The sequence below is a fragment of the Motacilla alba genome, chromosome 14 (genome assembly GCF_015832195.1).
Source record: "Motacilla alba alba isolate MOTALB_02 chromosome 14, Motacilla_alba_V1.0_pri, whole genome shotgun sequence".
In the NCBI taxonomy this organism is placed as follows: domain Eukaryota; kingdom Metazoa; phylum Chordata; class Aves; order Passeriformes; family Motacillidae; genus Motacilla; species Motacilla alba.
The window spans coordinates 430,377-453,630 of record NC_052029.1 but is presented as its reverse complement, the minus strand read 5'-3'; the positions used below and the strand labels follow the sequence as shown (position 1 = coordinate 453,630).

At 45.6% G+C, this 23,254-nt stretch overlaps 2 protein-coding genes across 13 annotated transcripts in view; one reads left to right on the top strand and one right to left on the bottom strand.

Moving 5' to 3' along the window:
• The first annotated feature begins 17 nt into the window (after positions 1-17).
• Positions 18-18,976, top strand: TELO2 (telomere maintenance 2). 3 transcript variants are annotated; one of them, XM_038150761.1, is made up of 20 exons: positions 18-371; positions 785-1,062; positions 1,548-1,616; positions 2,561-2,708; positions 3,090-3,192; positions 3,942-4,010; positions 4,875-5,016; positions 6,272-6,408; positions 7,131-7,219; positions 8,464-8,571; positions 9,228-9,313; positions 9,563-9,660; positions 10,574-10,690; positions 11,519-11,590; positions 12,112-12,282; positions 12,933-13,024; positions 13,847-13,946; positions 14,457-14,521; positions 15,115-15,230; positions 18,221-18,976. In XM_038150761.1, exons 1-20 carry the CDS (start codon positions 49-51, stop codon positions 18,322-18,324), a joined length of 2,487 nt encoding a protein of 828 aa, XP_038006689.1. In that variant the 5' UTR covers positions 18-48; the 3' UTR covers positions 18,325-18,976. The 3 variants fall into 3 exon arrangements, with proteins under 3 accessions (XP_038006689.1, XP_038006688.1, XP_038006690.1); XM_038150760.1 differs by having other exon boundaries at positions 8,461-8,571; XM_038150762.1 differs by having other exon boundaries at positions 283-371; positions 996-1,062; positions 8,461-8,571.
• A 677-nt stretch (positions 18,977-19,653) lies between these two features.
• Positions 19,654-23,254, bottom strand: part of IFT140 (intraflagellar transport 140) — an 86,938-nt gene continuing 83,337 nt past the window's right edge. For all 10 annotated transcript variants that reach the window (XM_038150749.1, XM_038150757.1, XM_038150750.1 and 7 more), the window contains 5 exons: positions 22,421-22,627; positions 22,046-22,258; positions 21,801-21,967; positions 20,673-20,814; positions 19,654-20,121 (listed from right to left, as the gene is read on the bottom strand). In XM_038150749.1, the coding sequence (XP_038006677.1) occupies positions 19,921-20,121; positions 20,673-20,814; positions 21,801-21,967; positions 22,046-22,258; positions 22,421-22,627 (930 nt within the window). In that variant the 3' untranslated portion in view covers positions 19,654-19,920. The remainder of the gene's footprint in view (positions 20,122-20,672; positions 20,815-21,800; positions 21,968-22,045; positions 22,259-22,420; positions 22,628-23,254) is intronic.

Sequence of the window (23,254 nt, the reverse complement as noted above, 5' to 3'; positions counted from 1 at the left end):
CGCGCAGCGCAGGCGGAAGCGGGGCCGCCGCGCGCTCCCCTCAGCGCGATGGCGGCGGCACTAGAGCCGCCGGGGCCGGGACTCGCTCTCCATGCGGGGCTGGAGTCCGTCCTGCGAGAGGCCGTGACGGCTCTGGGCCGGGCTGGGGAGGGGTTGGTGGCGGCGCTGGGCGCGGTACGCGCCGCTCTGGCGGCAGCGGGCGGCCCAGCCGCCCTCGGAGAGCGGGAGCGGGCGCTGTTCGGCGCCTTTCTGCGCGGGCTGGCCCGGGCGCCTGGCGCGGCGCGGCCCGAGGGCCTGTGGCAGCGCTGCTTCCTGGAGGGCCCGCCCGGCCTTGTCCTCTGCGTCTTGCTGGAGGCCCTTGGTTCTGCGGGGTCAGTCCGGCTCCCCGGGGCAGGCGGGCGGGGATCCCCAGGGCTGGTGTCGGCGCGCAGCAGGGATGTCCGGGGGTGCCTTTGAGCTAGTGCGCAGGGGGATGGAGATGTGCGTGAGCGCGGGCAGCCCTTGCTCACCCTGAGTGCCTTCAGAGCCCACACGAAGCTGTGCGTCCCGGAGACACAGGGCTTTATCAGTCGTGGTTGTTGAAGGTCCTGAATGTTTGGAGTAGAGGAAGCTGCAGATAAAAAGATATAAAAATTGCGCTTCTTTTTTTTTTTTTTTTTTTTTTTAATCCAGTGTAGCAGAGCAGATGCATTTCAGTAGTGTTACCACAATAGAAAAGCAGTAGCATGCAAATCTTATTTTTACCATTTAAAAGAGGCAGGAACTTACAATTATTTTCTTCCAGCTCTGGTCTTGACCCGAGGGAGATAGTTGGGGTCCTTGAGCAGTTTCTGCAGCAGGGCCGGGTGTCAGCGTTACTGTGGGAGGTGTGTCAGCCGCAGGCACAGGCAGGCTGCCTGGAACTGCAGGGTGCCCTGCTCAACAAGATCGTCTGTTTGCCCGAGCATGTGAGCAATAAACTCCAGGGGAAAAACCCACCAGTGTTCTTCCCACAGAACTACTTTCCTCTCCTGGGTGATGCAGTTCTCCAGGTGCTAGAGAAGATCTGTGACTCTCTGCGAGGTAAGGCTGCCAGGGTGACTGCACTGTAAGGTCACATTTTCTGAAGAAGTCTTTTGAGCATGGATCCCATGTCTGCTGCTTGAGATACAGATGGTAACTGAGGCCTTTTGGAATCCACCGAAAGCCTTAATCTTCCAAGCACCATCGTCTGTTGCTAAAACTTTCTTGTGGTCACTTGGTGTGTGCTGAAGGAATTGTTTGGGAGATATGAGTGATACTGAATCAACCAGTGGCATTGCTACCCATGCCATCATGTTAAAGTGGGACTGAGTTGCTTTAGCCTTCTGCCTGTCACTGTAATTAATACTGAATGCTTGTTTATGCCTTGAAGGCAGGTAGAGGAGGGAGGAAGAGATGATGATTGAAGAGAAAAAGTCAGTGTGGTGTCAGAATTCAGCACTTTTGGAAGTCTGCACCTCCTGCTGAAGGTTGGTTGGAGGATGCTGGTGCCATGCTTATTTAAGCTCATGTCTGTTTTATCCCAGGTGGCTTGGACTGCTCCATCTCTTTTGTTTCTCATGTCCTGGGAAAGGTGTGTGTTCATGGATGGCAAAGTGAGTGTTTTACTATGCTCTTTTGGGGAGGGGCAAGTGTTTTAGTGTATTAGCATGGGAGGATTACTGTTACGATCAACGGAAGGAATGGGAGACCAACAATTTGATTTGGAGCTGTTCCGAGCTGAGCTGCGCAGGCCGCTCTCTGAGGCTGTCCAGCTGTGTCTGGTAGATATGTCTTGTGGGAGCAGCTGTTGGTCTGGCACTGCTTAGAACTTCAAAGCTACTGAATGCAGTAGTTAACAGGGCTGGAAAAGAAGGATGATTTTCTGGCTCTTTACTGTGATGAGGAATTCTGGCCAGTTCCTTAGGCCGCTTAGGATGGTTCTTACCAGTCAGTTCTCCATTTCTGTTTTGAGCATGAACAAAGAGGAGCAACAGAGCTGGGGAAGGATCTGAAGCATAGTCAGAGGAAGAGCAGCTGGAGGGGCTTAGCGTGGAGGAAAGAAGTCTTGGGGGGACATTCTCACTTCATAATTCCCTGACAGGAGGGTGCTGCCAGGCTCTGCTCCTAGGGAACAAGGGACAAGACAAGAAGAAATGGCCTCAGACTGTGCTGAGGAGATTTAGATCAGATATTAAGGAAAACTTCTTTGTGGAAAGCGTGGTCAGGCATTGGAACAGGCTGCCCACTGTAGTGGTGGAGTCACTAAATCCATGGAGGGACTTTAAAGCCATGTGGATCTGGCATTTGGGGACATGGTTTAGTGTTGGCCTTGGCAGTGTTGGGTTATAGTTGGACTCAATGATCTAGGAGAGCTTTTCCAACCTAAATGATTCCATGATTCTAGCCGTATTTGTACTGCAGGAAAATTTTTGAACTTCCAGCTGTACATTGTGGTTTTTTCATGTTGTGAAGATCTTGAAATTCTCAGGTTAGTCTCAAATGCCGTTGCACCAGTCCTGCCCATCTGGGGGTTTTGCTGTTTTCTCTTGTGCTTCAGAGGAAATTCTAGGAGTTTTGGTGCCCCGCCTGACAGACCTCACCAAGTCAGACTGCATCTGGCAGAGGATATGCTGGCAGTTGGTGGAACGTGTGCCAGACCGCTGGATGGAAGCAGTGGTCCTTGGTTTTGTGCAGAGAGCACCTGGGTAAGAACTCTGCTTTCTCCGTGATTCACAGCAAAGGCAGGAATTGTCACAAATACTTGCAGAGAATCGGTCTCTGATAGGTGCTCTGTTTGTGTAGGTGGTTTTTTACACTGCCATTTCCTAAAAGACTCAAGGGATAAAGTAGTCGATTGTTGCCTCTTAGGGAGAACCTATGCCATTTCTTGAGTATCTTCATCTTGACATGCAGTGGAAAAACAAGAAAAACAAATGAAAGCATTCTGTGCCATTACTGGTTCACTGTCTGAGTTTAGAAGTTCTAGAGGACTTAGTTGCAAATAGCTGCTCTCAGATTTTCCTATGGTTAGGAGCAGCATGACAGCAATAACATGGATTCCTGATGTTTTATTGTTGTCTTGTTAGGGCAGATGTCTTGTCCAGATTGCTGGGTAACCTGGTTGTGAAGAACAAGAAGGCTCAGTTTGTGGTGGCACAGAAGATGCTACTCTTGCAATATGGCCACACGGTGAGGACTCTCTGGGGAACAGCAGTATAGTAGTGCCAGGTTTTCCCTGGTACCAATGTTGTTTTTAGCTGAGTTCTTACTCTGCCTGAGTAAGCTTTAACTCTTCATTCCAAAATGAGTCCTCAGTCTCCCCACATTTGTGCAGCTGTAACAGAGTGGGAGTGGTGAACATTAGCTTTGAAATCATGGGATTCATGTGCTCTCTAGGGGTTAATGGTGATTAGTGAAATTACTGTACTCCTCTGGAACTGAGTGATTATTTGCACTAAGTTTCAGAATTTTGGAGAGCTGAAGGCATTAAATTATTTTAGAATCTGAAAGAGGAGATTGAAACAGCCGGGATCAACCCTTAGGGGTAAGAATTATATTAAAGACACGAGACAAGGACCATTGGGTTTTTTCCTGTGCACCTAAGTTTGTCATAGGATGTTAGGAACTGTACTGTGGCTTGTGATGGTGTTGTGAGAGATGTTCTTTAGACTTCATGAGTTCTATGTTTGCCTGGGACTCTGCTGGTTTTGTTGGTAAAATACTGTACTCTATTTCTGTCATGGTTTTCCATGTATTTCATCAGCTACTGCATATGTTTGCTTGCTTGTTTTTTAAAATTTGTTTACTTTTCTGTCTCTGAATGTTGTCAACCAGTCCCTTAGAACGAAGTTTAATGTAGTAAATGAAAGCAGACACTTGTCATTGCTGGATGACAGCTTTATAACCAGTTGAAGCAGGAGTTGTGGTTTTCCTTACAGACGGCAGTTCTGCAGAACCTCCTTGGCTACCTGTCCCTGGACAGCGTCCGGCGCACCTTGTTGCTCAGGGTAAGGTTCACTGAGTCGCTGATGAGGTGTCTGGTGGGGAACATTCTGCTCTGTGTGTGCCTGGGGCCGCACAATTTTGCTTCTTCTCTCAGACTTTCTGGTTGATGTTCATGAGAGTGAGGGAAGCCCAGCTATATCACAAGTGAGCTGTGGTAAATGAATCAAAGCTTTCTGCACTGCTGGCATCAATTTTTCATATTTAATTGGTAAATTGTCTTCCAAGTAGCAAAACTAGTAAGGCTTGGGTTCTGACAGATGTCCCATGTCCTCTGTCCTTCTCAGCTTCCTCAGTAACCCTGTTTATGTGGCTGGGTACATGGCAACAAGGGATCAAATTGGTGGACAGGTTTCTGTTTACCAAATGGTTGATGTTTCAGAATCTCTCTCACACACATTTTCCTCGGTGGGGATGGCAGATATTTTGCCTCTCCAAGTTAGCAGTGTGATGAAACTTCTATGGAATCTGTCTATCTGGAAATCCCTACCATTTTGTCAAATTATTTTTTTTTCACTGTTTACATGTTCTAAAATAAGATGGAAGGACTGACAGTTATCTAAAATTGGACTAAACCCAGATAAAACCTTATAATATCATATGGGTTTTGATAATAATACTTTGCATTATATGATTTGCATATAATATTTATTAAGGAGAAATAAATATCACCTTTACATTTAAAAACACATTAACAATATCTTACATGAAAGTGCAGTTCTTGGGTGGTCAAACAGTACATTTTGGGCTCTGAAATACAAAATTTGTATTTTTTTTCCCCTCTTTGTAGGGAGAGTAAAAATGTGCTTCAAAAATTACCCCTGTATAGAAAAGATCCATTTCAGGCCAACCTAAGTTCTCTGGTGTAGGTGCTGCAGGACCTGTTGGAGACCTGGAGCAGCAGCAGTGCTGTGAAACACTCCCCAGTGGAGCAGCAGCTGTACATTAGCAAGGCCATCCTCATCTGCCTCTCCCACCTGAAGGAGCCTGAAATTGCAAGCTGCAGACAAGGTGAGGCTATGTGAGAAGCAGGACTTAGATTTGTTTAGCAGAATATTTATTTTGTGTAGAAAAATATCTTGTTTTGATCTGTGGATAAGCAGAATTGTCCCATATTCACCTTGGCAAATGGGGTAACCTGCTGGAGTCCTCTTTAGCATTGATATGATAGAATTCCAAGTGCATAACTTCAGGTTATGGAATTGAAGAAGGTTTATCTTTGCCTTAAGGTTCTTACCTGAGTTGTTGTTTAAAAACCCTGAAGTTTTGTCACAGGAAAACAAGGACTGACTCTGGGACTAGTGAGAGGAATGGTGTGATTTGTAACTTATGGGCTTAACCTTGGAGCACAGGTGCAGCTCCAGAGAGGCAGGGAAGGTAAGTGGGGGTAAAAAGCTGTTAGCTTGGTGTCTGACAGTCCATGGGCACTCCTCAGTGTGAAGTGAGCAGGTTAGTCACTGGCATGGACCTCCAGTTCTGTGCTCACATAGTGCATTGCGCACTGGGGTCTTGGCCTAACATACCTGTTTCTGTTGAAATTAAAAAAAAAATAAATCTGTAAAATATCTAGAATTACTTATGTGTGTGCGTGACTTATGGGGGATGTGAAGGTTCACTTCAAGACATGCTCATCTGTTCCATTCTAGAATTAATTGTTCTTTAAGTGAATAAGCGACTTGATATGTATTACCAGTTCTGTAGTTTTATAGTCAGTTTTTTGTCTGACAGCTGTTGGAAAGATAAGCTTTCTGACATGAAGAAGGTCAGTCAAATGGCAGTAAGCCTGCCAGGTGAAGCTGGCAACTGGTATTCCCTGAGGGGTGAGAAATTCTTGTGTTGTCTGCCTGTTTGAGCTTATCCAAAGTTGGGCAAATATCTGTGTATGTGATTGTTGTAGTGGTCAGAACTTGTAATTTCCTCAAAATACAACATTTATTTAAGTGACTAAAACACTCTAAAGCCAAACTAAACATTGGTTTGACTTACCATCCTTTTTTGTTTCAGTGAAACCAAAATATTGCAAATTTAGAATATATTGTAATGTTTTGTTGACTTTATACCCCTGTGGAAGGGTATGGGTTTGCTGTGCTGGTGCGGAAGGGGACCACTGACACTTCAGGGAAGGAAGCCACAGTTCGGGGACCCTTTCTATCCACTATTGTGTGTTGAGTGGGTAAAGCTGCCCTCAGGGAAGCACTAAAGATGGGTGTTTCTGCCACTGTTTCAGAATTTCAAACGTGCACTTTTTGCTGATTGTTTGTTTCAGAGCTTCTGACAAGCATGATGGAGGGTGTGAAATGCCACTTGGAGAGCAGTCTGCCGCAACTACGGCGTCTGGGCATGGTGGTGGCAGAGAGCATCAGCTTGAACATAAACACTGAGGGGCCTGTCCTGAAGTTTGAGGTGAAGGTTTCACTGAAGCTTATGATTGGTGTGCTAGGCTTAGAGGAAGTAAAAGCTTTAAGCCGGATGATTCAGGGCATTGTAGTACTTTTTTATCTGGAAATAAGGAGAGGCAGTCACACCTTCAAAAAGAGAGACTCTGTTTACAAAAAAACCAATTGTATGTAATGGTCATGTCGCTGAGAGTTACCTCAGGAGTGCAATCTACTGGCAGAGGTTAGGATAAACTTGGTAATTAAAGTTTATGTTATTGCATGAGGGAATCAGAATCTGATTTGTGGGAGTTAAGAGGGAGCTTCAAACCTAAAGCAGTGGTGAGCATTCAGTCCCTGACATGGTGGGAATATCTGTCCTGAGCTGGGATTTTCAAGACTGATACGGAGATATTTGCTCTGCTCTTTTCAGTAGAATTTATGTGACTTATCTGAAGAAATCACGTTAATTCTTAAAAAGCCTTCCACATTCCTCCTGTCACATTGCCATTTATTAAATGTTTGAAATATGGAAATAACATTCAGACAAGGTGTCATCAGGTACTACTCTTAAATATAAGGACAAAGATTACAGCTGCCTGCTGCTGTCAGCACAGGCATTGAAACAGGATTGGTGAGGGTTCATCTGCTCATGATTTAGTCCATGTGCACTATAAGGGTGAAATGTTGAATGCTGGGCATATTTTCAGTAAGTAATAGAGTGCAGCAACAGTTATTCTGAATGTCTAGTATGAAGAGGACGATGAAACAAGAGAATTGAAGTCCCTTCTGGTGCAGACTCCATCATTCTATGTTGTCCCCAGCCTTCCAGATGATGAGTAAGTTGTTGCAACTATTCATGCTGTCCTTTTGCCCTTTTCCATGCCTTTTTCCCATTACACACAAGAACTATGTACAGTATTCAAGATGTTTTATGTATTCTTAAACATCATAATGCACCACCTTCTTACAATGTGATTTTACATTCATAATTCAATTGGTAGTGTGTATTAAAATTGCCTGTTGATAGCAGCATGTGGTGAAACTGTGGTGTAGGGGTCTTGTGTGCCCTTTGGTACAATCAAATGGACATTTCTGTTTGCTTCTTGGAAAGCTGGTATTTGTGTTGTATGCCCCCAGCCCATGACTAAAATCTACTGCATCTGTCACTCTAAAGACTGGCTGTTCAGTGCTCTTAACTTCCAGAGCATCTGCTGAGGCTCTTTGGAACACTTTTTGATCAGCAGAGGAGTGAAGTACTTTATGTTGTTAGCAGATTAAGCTGTCTAGCACTGCAGGGAAGTACAAAAGATTTATTGCTCCCATTTTAGGGGCATGATCAGCATAGACGGCTGTTAGAGACTCGTTTTGAGAATCAGAGAAATGAAAGGACAGTGCCTAAGTCCACAGAAATAGGTTGAGACAGAAAAAATATTCTCAATTATTATATTCATCCTATGCAAGAAGTTGTTAAAATGTTTTTTTCCCATTTTGAATAGTCATGGAATGGTTTGGGTTGGAAGAGACCTTAGTCCATTCCATTCCATACCCTGCCATGCATAGGGACACCTTCTATTAAGAGCCAGTTGCTCCCAGCCCTGTCCAACCCAGCCTTGAACACTTCCAGGGATCCAGGGGCAGCCACAGCTTCTCTGAGCAGCCTGTGCCAGGGCCTGCCCACCATCATAGGGAAGAATTTCTTCCTGATATCCAATCTAAACCTACTCTCAGTTCAGTTTCATTCGCAGTTTCAAATCTGGTGCAAGTCAATGTGATCTGGTTATTGGAGTCTTTCCTTAACAGTCCCAGGTATTGTGCAGGGGAACACAGCAAACTAGCCAGTTTAATTTTTTTTTAATCCATTGCTCTTCTGTTAGAAGATTCTGCTTCTTTTCTCCCCTTACTTCATTCTCCTTCCCAGTACTTTGTTCTTTGTGTCAGCCAAGCTGGGTGTGAAACTGCAGCAGGAATAATTATCTGCTGATCTATTTATTTAGGCAGCAAGGGTTGTTAGGGTGGGTAGTTTCCTTCTTGTAAGAACTATTACTGTATCCGTTTTAAAATTTCTTGTTCCTCACAGCAGGAGTGAGAAAACAGGTGCTGCACTGCCATTGGTACCAGAGAGTAATGAGAAATCCTATACAGCAGCCCCTGTGATGCCGGATGAGGAGTCAAATGCTGAACTTGACAGGTATGGGGCAAGAAACAGGGAGGAAATGGAAGATAAATGGCAGATGTGGAGGAAAAGGATCTGTCAGTACCTGCATTTCTTGGCACTTGTTGTGATTTCTGACCTTGTTCAGCTGAGTGGTTTGCAGCAGAGCAGGGCTTTGCATAGGAAATTGCACAGTCAATAAATTAGGCAAGGCCTGTGTTGTTTGCAACCGCTGTATTTGTTCCATTTGACTTAGATATATATTTCTTGGAAATTGTGGTTATATTTACCCATTTTAATAGTGGACCTGCTTTATTCTGTCACTATATGAAGAAATATATCAATATATATGTATGTTAATATGTATGTATAAATTATGGGTGGATATATATATATATATATATATATAAAGATCTGTAATGAAATCTCAAGAATAATTTTCTAGTCTCTTGGTCATCTGTATCCTGTACTTGACCAGGATATCCAGTTCCAGATCTGATCACAGAACTGCTCTTTCCCTAGAACTCCCAAGGATCCCTCTCAGGCCAGGCTTCAGCAGTGCTGCTGAAGGATACAGGAGTAGTGTGGTTATGACAGTGTATGCACTGGTTCTTTCTCTTTATTTGGCTGTCTGGGTAAAGCAAGAACATCTGCACCTCATAAACTAACCCCTACCTTTAATTTTTTTACAGTGATGATGACCTCATCCCTTATGACATGTCTGAGGATAAAGAGCTAAAAATTAAGGCTCCTCTATATATCCGAGACTGTATTGAAGGTAGGAGATTTTGGGCTGAGTGTTTATCTGTTTCTTACTGAGCTTGGGAGAGTGAACTCTTGCATAGGTTTATTTTTTTTCTGATCTAATGTGAAGAAGCTATAGAATTTTTGAGTAGTTTCACTTTAGTTCCTAATGCTGGTCGTGCTGAGTGTCTGTATCAAGACAAGTGATTGGCAGAAGGAAGTTTGGGTATATACCCAAACACAGCCATTCTGTTAATATCGTTGGTTTGTCCTTTGATTTCAGTTCTGACTGGATCAAGATCTGAAGATGTGGACAAATGGGAAGCTACAGTCAAGGCACTTGAGAGCTTGGTTCGGAGGAATCCAGCAGCAGCAAGAGAGGTGAAGTAATAAGAACTAGGTTACAAGACAGCTGTATTGCCAGAGGGCCTATCCCTTTGCTGTCATGAGGAGACTAAACATGCCAGTGGAGCAGAAGGCCTGGTTAATGTGTAACTGGGTTAAAGGTACACATTCACAAGCTTTCAGCTTGGAAGTAGAAGGAAATAGTTGCCTTGAAGATGAGGCGATAGAGCACAGGGGAATAGAGAAGTAGCAAAAGTGCTGGCAGCACCCTGCCAGTGCTCAAAATGAAACATTCTACAAGTAGTGCTTGCTAGTGTGAGGAAGCTCCATGCTTTATGCTGGGCAGAAAAAACACTACAAAATGAGATTACAGAGCAGCCATTTTGGATTTTGAATTGAAATTCAATTTAATTGTTATTCCCCAACGAAAACGGAGGAAAAATCAAATGCACTTTGCCTATTTGCTTGTACAAACATAATGTCTTGTGGAGGGAGTAATTGGATTGTACTGGTCAAGATAAAAAGCTCAGGGGAGAGGAGGGTAGGACAAGGTCACTGTGCAAAGAGTGCTCGCCACTACGTGCTTGTGAACACTTGCAAGTGCCAGAGACACCAACTGAGAAAGTGAAGGGCTGTGCTGCTGTACCCTTTAACCCATCCATTACAGTGACTATTCATTCAATGTCATGATGCTACTACTTCTCCAAAACAGTCCCAGTGAAATGTGGAAAGAGAATTGGCAGGTGGAGAATCTGTTCAGGATTTTGGGAAATAAGTCTGATGGCATTTGGCTTAATGTGTTTTCTCTACTTCCTAAGGAATGGACCTATTGCTTTAACAAAATACCTCCTTGTCTTTATTTGACCATTAGAAGTGGTCCGTAATTCCTATGAGGAAAAAACCCAAACACCATCAGGGTTTTGATTCTTTTTTTTCATACTTTGAGCAGGTTAGTGTGGAGCTGGCAAAAATATTATTGCATCTGGAGGAGAAGACCCGCATTGAAGGCTTTGTGGAGCTCCGTCAAAGAGCTCAAGTAGCTGTTTTAACCACAGACCCAATACCTGTGAGTTCCTCCTACTATTTTTCTTTTTGAAGAATCTGCAAGGAATGTCTGAATGAGTGGGAAAAAGAACACCCTGTCAAACAGAGGAGCTGTTTGGAGTGTACCTGACAAGGCAGATCAGATAAGAACTTCTGTTACTGAAGAGTTTCACATAAAAGGAAGCTGAGGCACAGAGGGCTTCTACAGAGAAAGACCTAACTGGTGACTGTAAATCAGGGAATCACAGAGTGGTTTGAGTGGCAAAGGATCTTTAAAGCCCATCTCATTCCAACCCCCTGCCATGGCATGGACACCTTCCACTCTCCCAGGTAGCTCCAAGCCCTGTCCAGCCTGGCCTGGGACACTGCCAGGGATCCAGGGGCAGCCACAGCTTCTGTGGGCAGCCTGTGCCAGGGCCTGCCCACCATCACTGGGAAGAATTCCTTCTTAATAGCCAGTCTAGATCTATTCTCTGCCAGTTTAACATCTTTATCTCTTATGCTAGCCAGGCCCCAGTAAAAAGCCTCCATCCATCTTTCCTGTAATGTTCTATAAGTACTGAAAGGCCACAGTGAGATCTCCTAGCTGCTGTGGTGGTTGTTTGGGTACCTCTGCATAGGAGGGAGAGAAGAGTGATGCAGTCTCATCTGTCATTTAGATTTTTTGGGAAAATCTAGAAGTGGAAGTGTCTGAATTTCCCATTTACACTGTGTGTTTCTTCCCATCTCTTGGAGGCTTGCTGTTACCTAACAGGAAGCAGAACCTGTGAAATTAAATGCTTTTAGAGTTAATGGGAAGGCTGTTTCTAGCATGGGTCTGTGTTCATTGTACCCTGATTTTTTTGTACAGGTTGCAAAGTACTTGACCTCCCAGTTCTACTCTCTGAACTACAGTCTCCGTCAGCGCATGGACATCCTTGATGTGAGTGCCCACTTCCCTTCTGTCTGTTGCACCAGTGCTGAGGTGTAATGGGATTACCTTTTATTCCTCATGGAAGAAGGCAGAGGCATGGGAATCTCTTACATTACTATTTGTGTCTGGCATTCCCCTCTCATTCCTAACCCTGCTACACTCTATCACACAGATCCCTCCTCACAGAATGCAGAGCATGTGTTGGGCATTTGCCTGGGAGAAGCCACCTTTTACTTTCAAATCATCAGTCTGTTTTATCTTGTCTTTCTGAAGGACAGTGATCTGTCTGTGACTCCTTCCACACTTGAATCTGAAGGAGGAGCCACTGTTCTGTTTCAGGGCTAAGTGACCAAGTGTTTGGTCAGTACCTCAGAGCCAGGTGGCTGTTGGAGGTCAATTTCCTGCTGTTCTTCACTCTAAAACTGTTGTGCCTTTCTGCCTTGTTGCTCCTGTCAGTTTGGATGCAGGTGACACTTTTGTTGTTCCCTAGGAATTACCCATTTTTAATGGAACCTCTCTGTTTTGTCTAGGTATTGGTTTTGGCAGCTCAGGAACTGTCCTGTCCCAAATTCCATGGGGAGACCAAGCATTCTGGTGTTCAAAAGCCTTGTATTCAGCTCCTTCCTGGAAGTGACAGCTCTAAGGGCTGGAGAAGAATTGTTGATGAGAGAATCAAAAGCAAGACTCGGAGATTTGCTACGGTGAGGCCAGAGGCAAACTAATGTAAAATCCACCAGAAATAGGGACACTTGGAGTTACTGTAAGCTCTGTCTGGAAAGAGCAAAATACCTGTGAAAGTGGACCCAATCCAAAGGAAAATTTGGATTTCCCCTCTCCAGCAGGGAGAGGAAGATAAACCTGAAATTCCTTACCTGGCTTTGAAGGATAATTGTTGTTCTGTGCTTGTTCTGAGCTTGTGTGGCCACTGCAGGGAGCTGTGACTTCACCTCGCAATCGCAGGGCCTCCATCAGACTAGCTGCCTCTGGACTACACTGTCTCAGCCTTCCTATTTTCCAGGGGGATAAATTGATGCCAGTTTCCTAGTTTCCAGAATTCCCCTGGGGTTCAGTGTGGAGAGTTTGCCTTCCAAAACTCCTTTATCCCTTGCATGTTCTTGTTCCTTATATCTAACTGAGCAGTATTGAGGCATATTGTATTGAAATGTTTAGGTGTGGAAAAGATCCAAAGTGGGAAGTGAGCAATCCAATTGGGAAACTGGTAGCCATAGGTGTACAAGCAGTAGTTGACGATGGGCTGGCTGCAAGCAATCTGTAGTCTTGACAGTGTCCACTGAAGTGGAAGAGCTGGATGCTGTATCTTATGCCTAGACTTCATTTTTCTCTTGGACAGGGTCAGTCTCGTGTGGAACTGGCTTCCTGCCCAAACGAGTTTAATTGTGTTGCTGGGTATTTCTTTTTCCCATTGATTCAGCACTTTGACAGGTGAGTGTGAACACCTTAGGATGTGGGATGTGGACATAGCAACTGCCAAAGTGAACCTTTCTGCTTGTCCTGCTTGCCTCAAAGCAGCAGGCTACAGCCCAGGAGCTGTGCAGGAGCCCAGTAACACCACACTGACACTTGGGTCCTTCACAAAGCTCGGGGAGGAGTCGGTTGGGGTCTCTTGGACTTATCCTTTGAAATCTTGTGGGGCAGGAGCATGTAGGACCCTGCAGAAGTGAAGATCCATCAGCAGGTACACAGACAAGTAATTCTGACAGTACCACACCAGTTGTCTTGGCTGAGCCTCTACTGTGGACTGGTTCACACAAACCACAGAGCTCAGACTGCAGTCTTGAACCAAAGTTAGTTCTGTTTCTGGTTTGGCCTATCACCTGCACTGGTCTTTGAGGCCACAGTATAGGACACAGGACACAGTTTATTGTCAGTCCCTTAAGTCTCTGTGAACCTAAGGAAGGCTGAGGGATCAGTTCCATGATAACCAAGATTATTGAAATACCAGTTGTAATGGTATGGCAGTGGGGCAGCTTTTGCCTATAGGTCTTTACAGGTAAAGCCTGTTGGTAGAATGTGTGATACCTGCTGTACGAGTAGAGGATATTGTTCTGTGAGATTCGGTCTGGGAGAAAAGATGAGAGCAAACAGCTCTGATCTCTGTTAACCTGCTAGTGCCTGTATAATGACTGTTGTTGTAGGGATTCAGGCTTTTGGGGACAATTCTCCCTGCATAACCCTCCTGACTGTTCCAAAGAGGCACTGATCATCCTTCTCACTGTTACACAACTCTGTGTCTTGTACCTGCAGGCCTTTAACAACATTTGATCTTCTGGGAGAAGATCACTTAGTCCTTGGAAGACTGGTTCACACTTTAGCAGTCCTGATGTACTTGGCTGTCAACACTGTGGTAAGAAAGGGCAGAGGGAAGGGGTGACTTCCAGCCTGGGAACTTGATGTGTCTTCTGGATTAGCCATGTGCTTCAGGGCCTGCTGCACTGAGACTGGCAGCAAGTTGGAGTTGAATGGACCAAGAAGTTGTGAAATGGGCTGGGAAAAAATAGTTGAAAAATAGACATGGGATTCAAGCCACCCCTGCACTGTCTTTTGCTTCTTGTCAACCTCTTGAGGGGATTGGGCACATTATTTCACTTTACTGCCAAAGTTTCCACATCTGTAAAATAAATTCAATTGTATCTGATCTTAAGAAAACCTTTGTTCAAGCATTTGGACAATACTCCCAGGCTCATGATGGGATTGTTGGGGTGTCTTGTGCAGGGCAGGAGTTGGATTCCTAACCCTTGTGGATTCCTTTCAGCTCGGGACATACTGTGATTCCATGAGCAGTATGTCTTGAGGCCCAGCTCTACAGGGCAGTGTGGATGGTATTCAGTGCTGCTGTCACAATCCTCTTTTGCAGGCAGTGACAGCAATGGGAAAGGCACTGCTGGAATTTGTTTGGGCACTGCGTTTCCACACGGACTCGTGAGTTACTGTAGTTGTATGCTTTCATTTTTAAAGATCATCTGTGAGCCAGCCTCCAGTCATGGTTTGTCTTTGTCCAAGATGAGCATCTGGCTCAGTGTGTCAGTGACTTAATTAATTTACTTTGTTCTCTCCTCCAGCTGTGTGTTCTTATTACTGTATGTCAGCCCAACATATGAACTTCGCTGGTGTCTTCTAGTGTGGCAGTACAGCCATTACCTATAGAAAGGCTGACAAATTTCCTGACTACCTGTCCATATGATAGTTTCATCTGTGTTTTCTCAGGGAGCTCAGAAAACTTTAGATTCAATTCCAGGATTCAGTCTTGGAAAGGAATTAAGACATGTAGCCAAAAGTCTGTAAACATCCAATTTCTGTTTTGCTCTCAAATGTGTCCAGGACTCTGAATAGGGCTAGGCTCCTGTGCACAGCACGACAGGAGCTCTGTATGTGAGACACACTGCAAGATTACATTCTTAAAGCAGCAGGAATATGGCAAAAGTTGTCATGCCATTTGAAACTGGAGAGCCCCTGAGGTGAGGAAATTAATGCAGAGCATAAAGCTACATTACCAGTTCAGTCCTTGTCCACAGGTATGTGCGCCAGGGCCTTTTGTCCTGTATCTCCTCCCTGCTCCTCAGTGTCCCTGTGGAACGGATTCTGGCAGACATGACAGAAGAGCTGTTGGAGACTCAGTCCTGGCTGGGAGGTAAGACCTGGTGGGGTACAGCAGTGCTTTTCTGGTTAGTGGCATGGTCTTTCTGCAGCATGTCTTTAATTGTGGTGGCAGCAGTGATGTCCTGGCATTGTGCATCAGAGATCCGCGTGATCAGCAAGTAGAGCACCACGTGTGCTGTAGGGATACAGCACTGGGGTACCTGAGGCATAAGCCAAGAACTGGGTTTGGCATTACAAACTGAGACTATCTTCACAGGCCACCCAGAAGAATCCCCAAAGATAGTCTGTGCCCCCTTTCTCCATCTGAGCAGCCAACCACCCACCTCATGAATCTGGAGGAAGTGTTGTCATGTTGCCTGTTACACCCAGACAATGACTTTAGCCAGCAGGAGCACACAAAGCTTCTACAGCCTGTTTACACCATATGCTCATGAGGGGGGGTGTTGTTAGAGCTAAAAACAGGAGGAAGAGGAGCATGGCCTAGTATTTAGTTTCCTATTGTCGATGGAAAGAAAAAGCTACAAAAGACAGCAAATTACTTTAAATGCTGTAACCAGCACACCTTACATTAACACAAACTGTGGGTTCTGGCAGGCTGGAGCTGCACAGATCAGTGCTCAGGTACTGCAGTGAGCTGGAATGAAAAGAACAACTAATGTTGAAGCCTTCACTGTGTTGTGAGGGTGATTCTTGTGAATCCTGGTCTTGTTTCCTTCACCATTCTCGCTTTTGGTGAGTCGCTCCCACAAGGAGCAAGCAGGAAGCAACACTGACCCAGCTGGCCTCTGATACTGGCAGGTTGGGGTGCTCTGTGCTCTTTGAATGGAAGAGAGCTGCCATGTGAGGCTGAAGACTTCACTTTTCCCATGACACTATGTGCTCTCAGGAGTCTGCTTGTCTCTGCATTTAACACTGCTGTTACCAAGTGAAGCCTTTCAGGAATGTATTTCCAGCATGAGGATTTGCATAATCCATTTTGAGTGAGTTATTTTGGGGAGGAGGAGGATGACCAAGATGGTAGCATCTTCTCATGCTTGTAGGTAGTGTAATAGCCCTGTCTTTTCATCTAGTGCTTTAGTATGAAAGCTGTATGGTTATTCCTGGTGGGAATTAGAGTAGGGTAAGATAACTATTGTGGGTATACCAGAAAAACTGCTGTAGGAGTCATTCAGAAGCCATAAAGAATTCAGCTTCACATATGGTCAGGTGCAATTTAAGTGCAATTTAGAGGGCTTCTAGAGCTGTTTCCTGAAACACACCAGCTTCTTGGGCTGTGCCTTTGCTATTTATTGTAAGGCTGTTGGGGAAACAGTTGCACAGGGAGGTACTGGGCCCTCCCTGCTGCTCCAACAGATCAAGTCTGGCACTGGAGACCTGCTTCTGTGTCTGAATCACAGGTCTGAGCTCATGGACTTGGCTGTTGCTTCCTGACTCTTCCAGACAAGATTTGCAAGAGGAGTCATGTGTTAGCTCTGCTGTAGCTGGAAATGACAAGCATGGGAGCTTTTTAGCCACTTTGGGTTTTAGCTTAAAGCATCTGTGTTTCTCCCGCCATGGCCAAAGCACAGTGATGAACAGTGGGATAGGAAATGTTACACATGAAGTGCTTAGTAGAAATCCACAGACTTCTTTCAGTTTGTTGTTACACCCAGACCCCTGCAAACTGCTGTAGTGCGTCCTATGACTGACTGGCCCTTCAGCCTGTTGGCTGCAGCCCTGGCACTGTCTGCTCACTGGATGCTTTGGGACATATCAGCTATGGAGAGAGACGAGAATCCACTTTGGACCTGTCCATCATTACCCTTAGCTGCCATGCTGGACTTGCTGTTGAGCAGCCTGATCCTTCCTAGGGGAGAGAGGGAATACCTAAATGATTCTAGGAAATGCCCTGGTAAAGGGCATTCCCTGAGGAACCCTTTGATTCCTTAGCAGCTGCCTTTGAGGGAATTCCCCACCCCTTGCAAGTGCTCTGTAGCTATATCATGGGTAAGTGAGGTTTATGTCAGGACTAACAGGACACACTGGTGCCTTGTGCTTCCCATGCAGTGCCAGCAGTGCCAGGTCCATGCTCATGGAACAGAAAAAGTACCAACAGCACTCTAAGCTTTTCAGCTTGTTCCAGTCTGCCTTGTAATCTTCCTTTTTGTCTTCTGCAGAGGGAGTATGGAAGCACCAGGGTGCAGCTCTCCCTGGATTATAAATAGCTGTGCACCAGTGATGTGAGTCATGTGTTTGGGCTGACAGTGCCGGGCTCTCAGCACACTACTCTTGCGTACAGGATATCCTCACACAGGCTCCCTGCTCTTCCAGGCTCCCCTGCTCTTCCAGGCTCCCCTGCTCAGACATCCTGCATGCATCCTGGTTGTTACTTTGCAGGCCCATGAAGGGCCCCTGGAATAACAGCTGCTGGGAACAGCCTCACACTGCCCTTATGTGCTGTGGGAAGTGTGGAACCCATTGATCAGAAGATTGGTCTCTCAGAGTGGAGAATATGCTGAACCTTGGGGCTTCTCTCCTTCTTTCCCCATTGGCATCATGACCCCAAATTCAGGAAGGAGCACTGACCATTTTAGATTGCAAGAATGGCAGAGTGGAGACTTTAGACTTTGGAGAAAGTGGATTTCTAGCTGCAGACTTCATTCATGCTTGTAGCTCAGCTATACAAAGCTTTTGTGTAGCTCAGGGTGACAAGTACAAATTCTGGCATGGAGATTATCCCATGGGATACAAGGTCAGACAGTTTCTACAATGTTTCAGACCAACGGATTGTTTGTTTATCCCTCAGAACTGGAGCACTACCTCATGTGGCAGTCAGGGCTTGGCTGAACTTATGCTGCTTTACATGATCAAGTTTGTGCATCTCTGCCTTCTGGCCTAATGTAGTTCCTGTAAGTCCTGATGTCCAGCCCAGCTGTAGGTGCAAATGCTGTTGTTTAGTTCTGTGATTGTCAGTAAAATAGTGAGAAGTGTTAAGGGCACTTTTTCCCATTCTCCAGTTAACAGTGGCTGCTTCTTTTGCAGATGTGATGGAGAAAGACCCTGATGGGGACTGCAGAAGGCTGGCCCTGCAAAACTTGCTGCTAATGGAGAACCTGAAAAAGAAACTTGAAGCTGTTCCTTCCTAGCTGAAGGATAATAGAAATGACCTTTACCTTGTGCTCTTGCCAGCTGGATGTATTTGGGCACTCCTGGGGCCTCTTCAGCAGTCACCTGGCTAGAGGAGAGGAAGAAGGGGGAAGGGTGCTGAGCTGTAAGCCAGCAAGCCTGACTTGACATCTGGACTTTGTAGTGGAGGCCAATTGAGTGAGCTCTGGGTATCCGGTACAGCGTGTACAGATGCAGGAAGGTAGGCGAGCGCTGCCATCCTCCCGCGCCCCCAGCCCCCACCCCAGCTATTTATAACCTTGGCAGGTCTGAGCTCTCAGCTAAAAATACAGGGAAGATCTCAAAGAGCCTTCTCGTCAAAAAAACAGGAGGACTGGGGAGGGCCACTTGCCACTATGACCTGCCCCTTACGAAGGCTCCCATGTCCCTGAGCAGCCGGAGTTTGGGGGACCAGCTGTTGGTCTGCTGGGGTGGAAGAAATGGCACTGCTGATGGGATGCAAGCACTGGATAACTACACTGAAGTGCTGAAAGTGTGCCAGACTTTAACAGCCTGAGCTAGAGCTGGGCTGTGGTTAGGAAGGAATAAGGCAGGGGATTCTTTTTGTGTAATTTTAGTACAGAAGTAAGTTTCTACTAAAGAATAATGTTCTGATTTTGACCTTAAAATCTCCTCAGACCTTCTTGACTGAAAGCAAATTAGAAACTTAATGTTCATCCTAAGTTTTGAAGCAAGTCACAAAACATGAAAAAGAAAAATCATTCTAAGTGTAAGGGCTAGTTGGTAAGAAATATGAGTGACCTGGTAACTACTCCTTGGAAGGGCACAGTGACAGGCAGAGAGGTGAGCAGAACCTTGGTTCTTACATTGAGCTTCACTTCTCTCAGTTGTGCTTGTGCCAGGGAAGAAATTGACCTCCAAATATCTGACTAGTACAGAGTGGCTTGATGTAACTGCAAAAGAAGGAGCTTCACTCGCTCAGAGTGACCCAGCTTGAGCAGAGATTGGACTAGGGGGCATCCAGGATCCCTTCCGACCCAGGCATCCTGTGACTCTGAGGTTTACCCCAGATGTCTGTAAGGTGTTGCTCTAACCCACATGAACCTCTGATGTATTTAAACAGAGAAGCTTTTGTTGGGGAAACTCTGCCTTCAGCCTGCAGGAGTGGGTAGTTTGACTTTTAACCAAGCTCCTACCCAAATGGAATGGGGATTGTTTTCAGAAGGTCTCACTTCTAAGTAATAACAGATCTGCACCTTAGCAGATCACAGTTGTACTTGAAAGGCAGCTCACAGTTTCCACCTCAGTTATTCAGCTCTTCTGTACAGAGAAAAAGTGAAGTTACAATATGCAGTTCTTACTGGGTTTTTCTGCCTCAAATTTATTAAAATACTAAAACCAGCTTTCTAACAGGATGTACATGTGAATTGCTGTATGCTGTGCTTGAGAGAACATACTAACTCTAATACTGTTGCTTGTACAGTCAAGCAGGAAAAATAAATTTCTTGGTAATAACCAAAAAGCTGTGTGGCAACAGCATGTGACTGGTCCCCTAATGAGGATGGAATAAATGAACTGATATTAAAGTCAGCTTTGCATTTGGTAAATGATCATTGTCAGGGGTCCTCCACTTCATCAGCCACTTCTTCATCCTCCCTGTTGTCCATGCTGCCATGGCCAGAGTGTGCTGGGGCCTGAGTTTGGCTCATGGGAACACCAGCTCCTTGGTGCACGGCCTCCATGGTCTCTGGGGACACATAGTAGCTCAGGTTCGAGGCTGGAATTCTTTTCTGCATCTCTTCCAGGTAGCGATAAGCCTACAGGAATGGAGAGATCACTGCCAGAGGGAGCACTGCTACAGGGGCCCCAGTAAACCATTTCTTGTACTTTGCACATTAAAAGTGAAGTTCATCAGCACAGCTGGAGGAACTCGCACTTGGCACCCTCATGTTTTATCAGAGCACTGGACCTGTTCAGGGGTTATGTGGCACATCTGCCCTGAAGGAACAATTCACTATTTCCTCAAATAACTGCTATTTTACAGTTTTCTTCTCTGGCCAGGTAGCAAACACAGTGTGGAGGCATTGCTGAGGCATGCACCCAGACTTACCCTCTGTTCTTGTTGAATTACTGGGAATGGTTAAGAATCTACCACCATTTACACCACAGCTCTGTGTCCTGTGAGCTTTCCTTTTCTCTTCTCCCACAGAATGAAAAATAGAGGTAAAGTTCCTGAGCCGTGCCTCACCCTGCTGCACATTTAGGCTACTACTATGGAACATCTTCCTGTGTGAGAGCCACACTCCACCAAGTTGCACCAGTGGACAATATGGCTTCTGTAGGTTAAAAGAATTAAGACTTTACTTACTGTATGGAATTCCTCCACTTGTGCATAATGCTGAACCAAAAATCCCAGGATGTCGCCATGCCGGATGGCATTGTCAAAGTCCTGTTCAGCCAGGAGCAGTTCACACTGTCTGACTGCTTCTTCAGTGTCTTCAGGGTAAACTCTAGGAAAGGGGAAAAGGAAGTGTCACAGCCCAGGGAGAGCATTCAGCTTATCCAGCCAAGGACAGGGAAGAGTTTTTACTGCATAAGGTTTTATGACAGAAGCCCAAACAAAACCCAGAAACCCCCCTTGTCCTAGGGCTGATTGACCAGTGTGGGCAGCAAGGGAGGTGAAGATTGTACCCTGCCCTGCTCAGATAAGACCCCCACCTGCAGAGTTCCCTCCAGCCCTGGGGTCCCAGCACAGGCAGGATATGGAGTTGCTGGAGCAAGTCCAGAGGAGGCCATGAAGGTGTTCCAAGGGCTGGAGCCCCTCTGGACCCAGGCTGGGAGAGCTGGGCGTGTTCAGCTGGAGACAAGGCTCCAGGGAGAACTTAGAGCCTCTTCCAGGGCTTAAAGGGGCTCCAGGAGAGCTGGAGAGGGACTTGGGACAAGGGCCCTGAGGGACAGGACAAGGGGGAATGGCTTCCCAGTGCCAGAGGGTAGGGTTAGATGGAATATTGGGAAGGAATTGTTCCCTGTGAGGGTGGGGAGGCCCTGGCACAGGGTGCCCAGAGAAGCTGTTGTTGCCTCATCCCTGGAAGTGTCCCAGGCCAGGTTGGATGTGGTTGGAAGAACATGGGGTAATGGAAGGTGTTCCTGCCTATGGCAGGCTTTTGGAACAAGATGATCTTTAAAGTCCCTTCCCACCCAAACCAGTCAGTGATTCTGTGATTTTATGATAATCACCTTTCTGGCTACACCTCCCTTGGTCTATATCTTTCTCTTTCAGGTTACCTTTCCATCTTTAATGCAACATTTTAAATGCACTTTTAAAAATCACATTATGGTTTCCCTGCTAGAAAAATGTATCAGCAGCTTTTTTTTTTTTTTTTTTTTTTTGCAGCAAGCTGCAAATTATTTATTAACCTTTAGGTGCTGTTACAACTTCTATTCTGGTATGATATTTCTGTCACTTAGTTTCTGTGCTATCCATGCTGCAGCTCACCTCTGAGCATGGATGAACCGCTTCATCAGACTCATCCTGCTGTGCAGGTGACTAAGTTTGCTTTCCTGTTCTACAGGGCTTCTGGCCTTTGCTTTGGAAAGGCACTTGTATGCTTCTGTCAGTGCTCTGTGGGCTTTTTCATAGTTTTGGTACTCATCGATTTCTACCTGCAAGAGGAGAAAGAGATGGTCTTGCTCCAGAGCCAATAAACCAAACACCTTCAGCAGTCACAGAAAGGGCAGTACCTGAGCACATGCATCATAGAAACCTGCCAGGAGGTCAAGGGCCCCTCCTTTGGTGTAGAAGCTGATGATATTCGCAATAATCTTTGCGTCCTTACGCCAGTCCAGTGACTGGAGGTAGTTGGCTGCCATGATATAAATTTCTCTCTGTCTGGAAACTCCCGCAAAGAAGATAATTTTCTCAGTATCTCCAGATTTCAGTAATGCCCTCATAGCCTGGCAAGGGAAAGAGTGGCACAGAGGGAGAGAGGGAAAATATTGTGAATGAAAAAACACCATCAAGATGGCTCAGAAGTTTCATCTGGGTAGCTACTGTAGGAAGTCTGCTTCAAGGTTTGCTTTTCAAAACACCCTCGTTTTGAGGCTATCCAGGCTGACCTTTAACTTGTTTCCTGCTTGTGTGTATTTCTTGGTGGCAATGTGGTAGTTGCCTTGTCTCATGCAGCAGTCGGCAATTTGCTCCAGCATCTCCCTCCGGGACTCCTCAGAGAGATCCTGGGATTCCTTGGAGACTGTCATCTTCTCGGCCAGCTCCTCGGTGATGGTTAGGTTCTGCTCCAGGCAGAGCTGCAGAGCTTCATGGTACTGATGGGAGCCAGAGAGCAATGAGATGTTGCAAACACTACCATGATACCTCACATTTGCTTGTGGTGTAACCTACAGAAATCAGCTAGAAACACAAGTAGCTGAGGATGCTCTGTCTGGAACACTGGTCTGTAGCTACGTGTCTCAACATCAGTCCCTCTTCAGGCACACACTGTCCCATTTGTTTGCTAAGAAGAACATGTTTGTTCTTCCATGATAACATTGCTCTCACACAAGTGTGCCATTAAAGATTCAGCCATTTTGACTCTGAACATGAGATTTTCAGAGACATACAAGTCAGGATTGTTAAGCACGATCAATAGTAACATTTTCAGCAAATACAAATAAATTGAAAGATTTTGTTAAATATTTTGGTACTTCCCATATAGGAACAAATTCTGAGTAGGATATACAAAAGCTTGTAGTCCAGGAAAGGGATATGGTTGCAAAGTGTAGAAGAAAGCCAGCCATAGGAGCTTGTTAAAGAGGAGTGAGCACAGACTGATCTGGTGCCCAGCATTTTGGCAAAGCTGAGCTGCCAGTGCCTCTGTATCACTGGCTTAGGAGGAATCTTGAAACTTCACAAGTGTCTCTTGAATTTGTTTATCTGCACAGATGAATGGCTGT

What these genes read in the sequence shown, in the direction of transcription:
- TELO2 (XM_038150760.1), top strand. Translation starts at nt 49, where the DNA reads ATGGCGGCGGCACTAGAGCCGCCGGGGCCGGGACTCGCTCTCCATGCG. An exon ending in TCTTGCAATATGGCCACACG is followed by an intron (nt 3,193 to 3,941) that starts GTGAGGACTCTC and finishes TTTTCCTTACAG; the next exon opens with ACGGCAGTTCTGCAGAACCT. An exon ending in CTGCGTTTCCACACGGACTC is followed by an intron (nt 14,522 to 15,114) that starts GTGAGTTACTGT and finishes CCTTGTCCACAG; the next exon opens with GTATGTGCGCCAGGGCCTTT.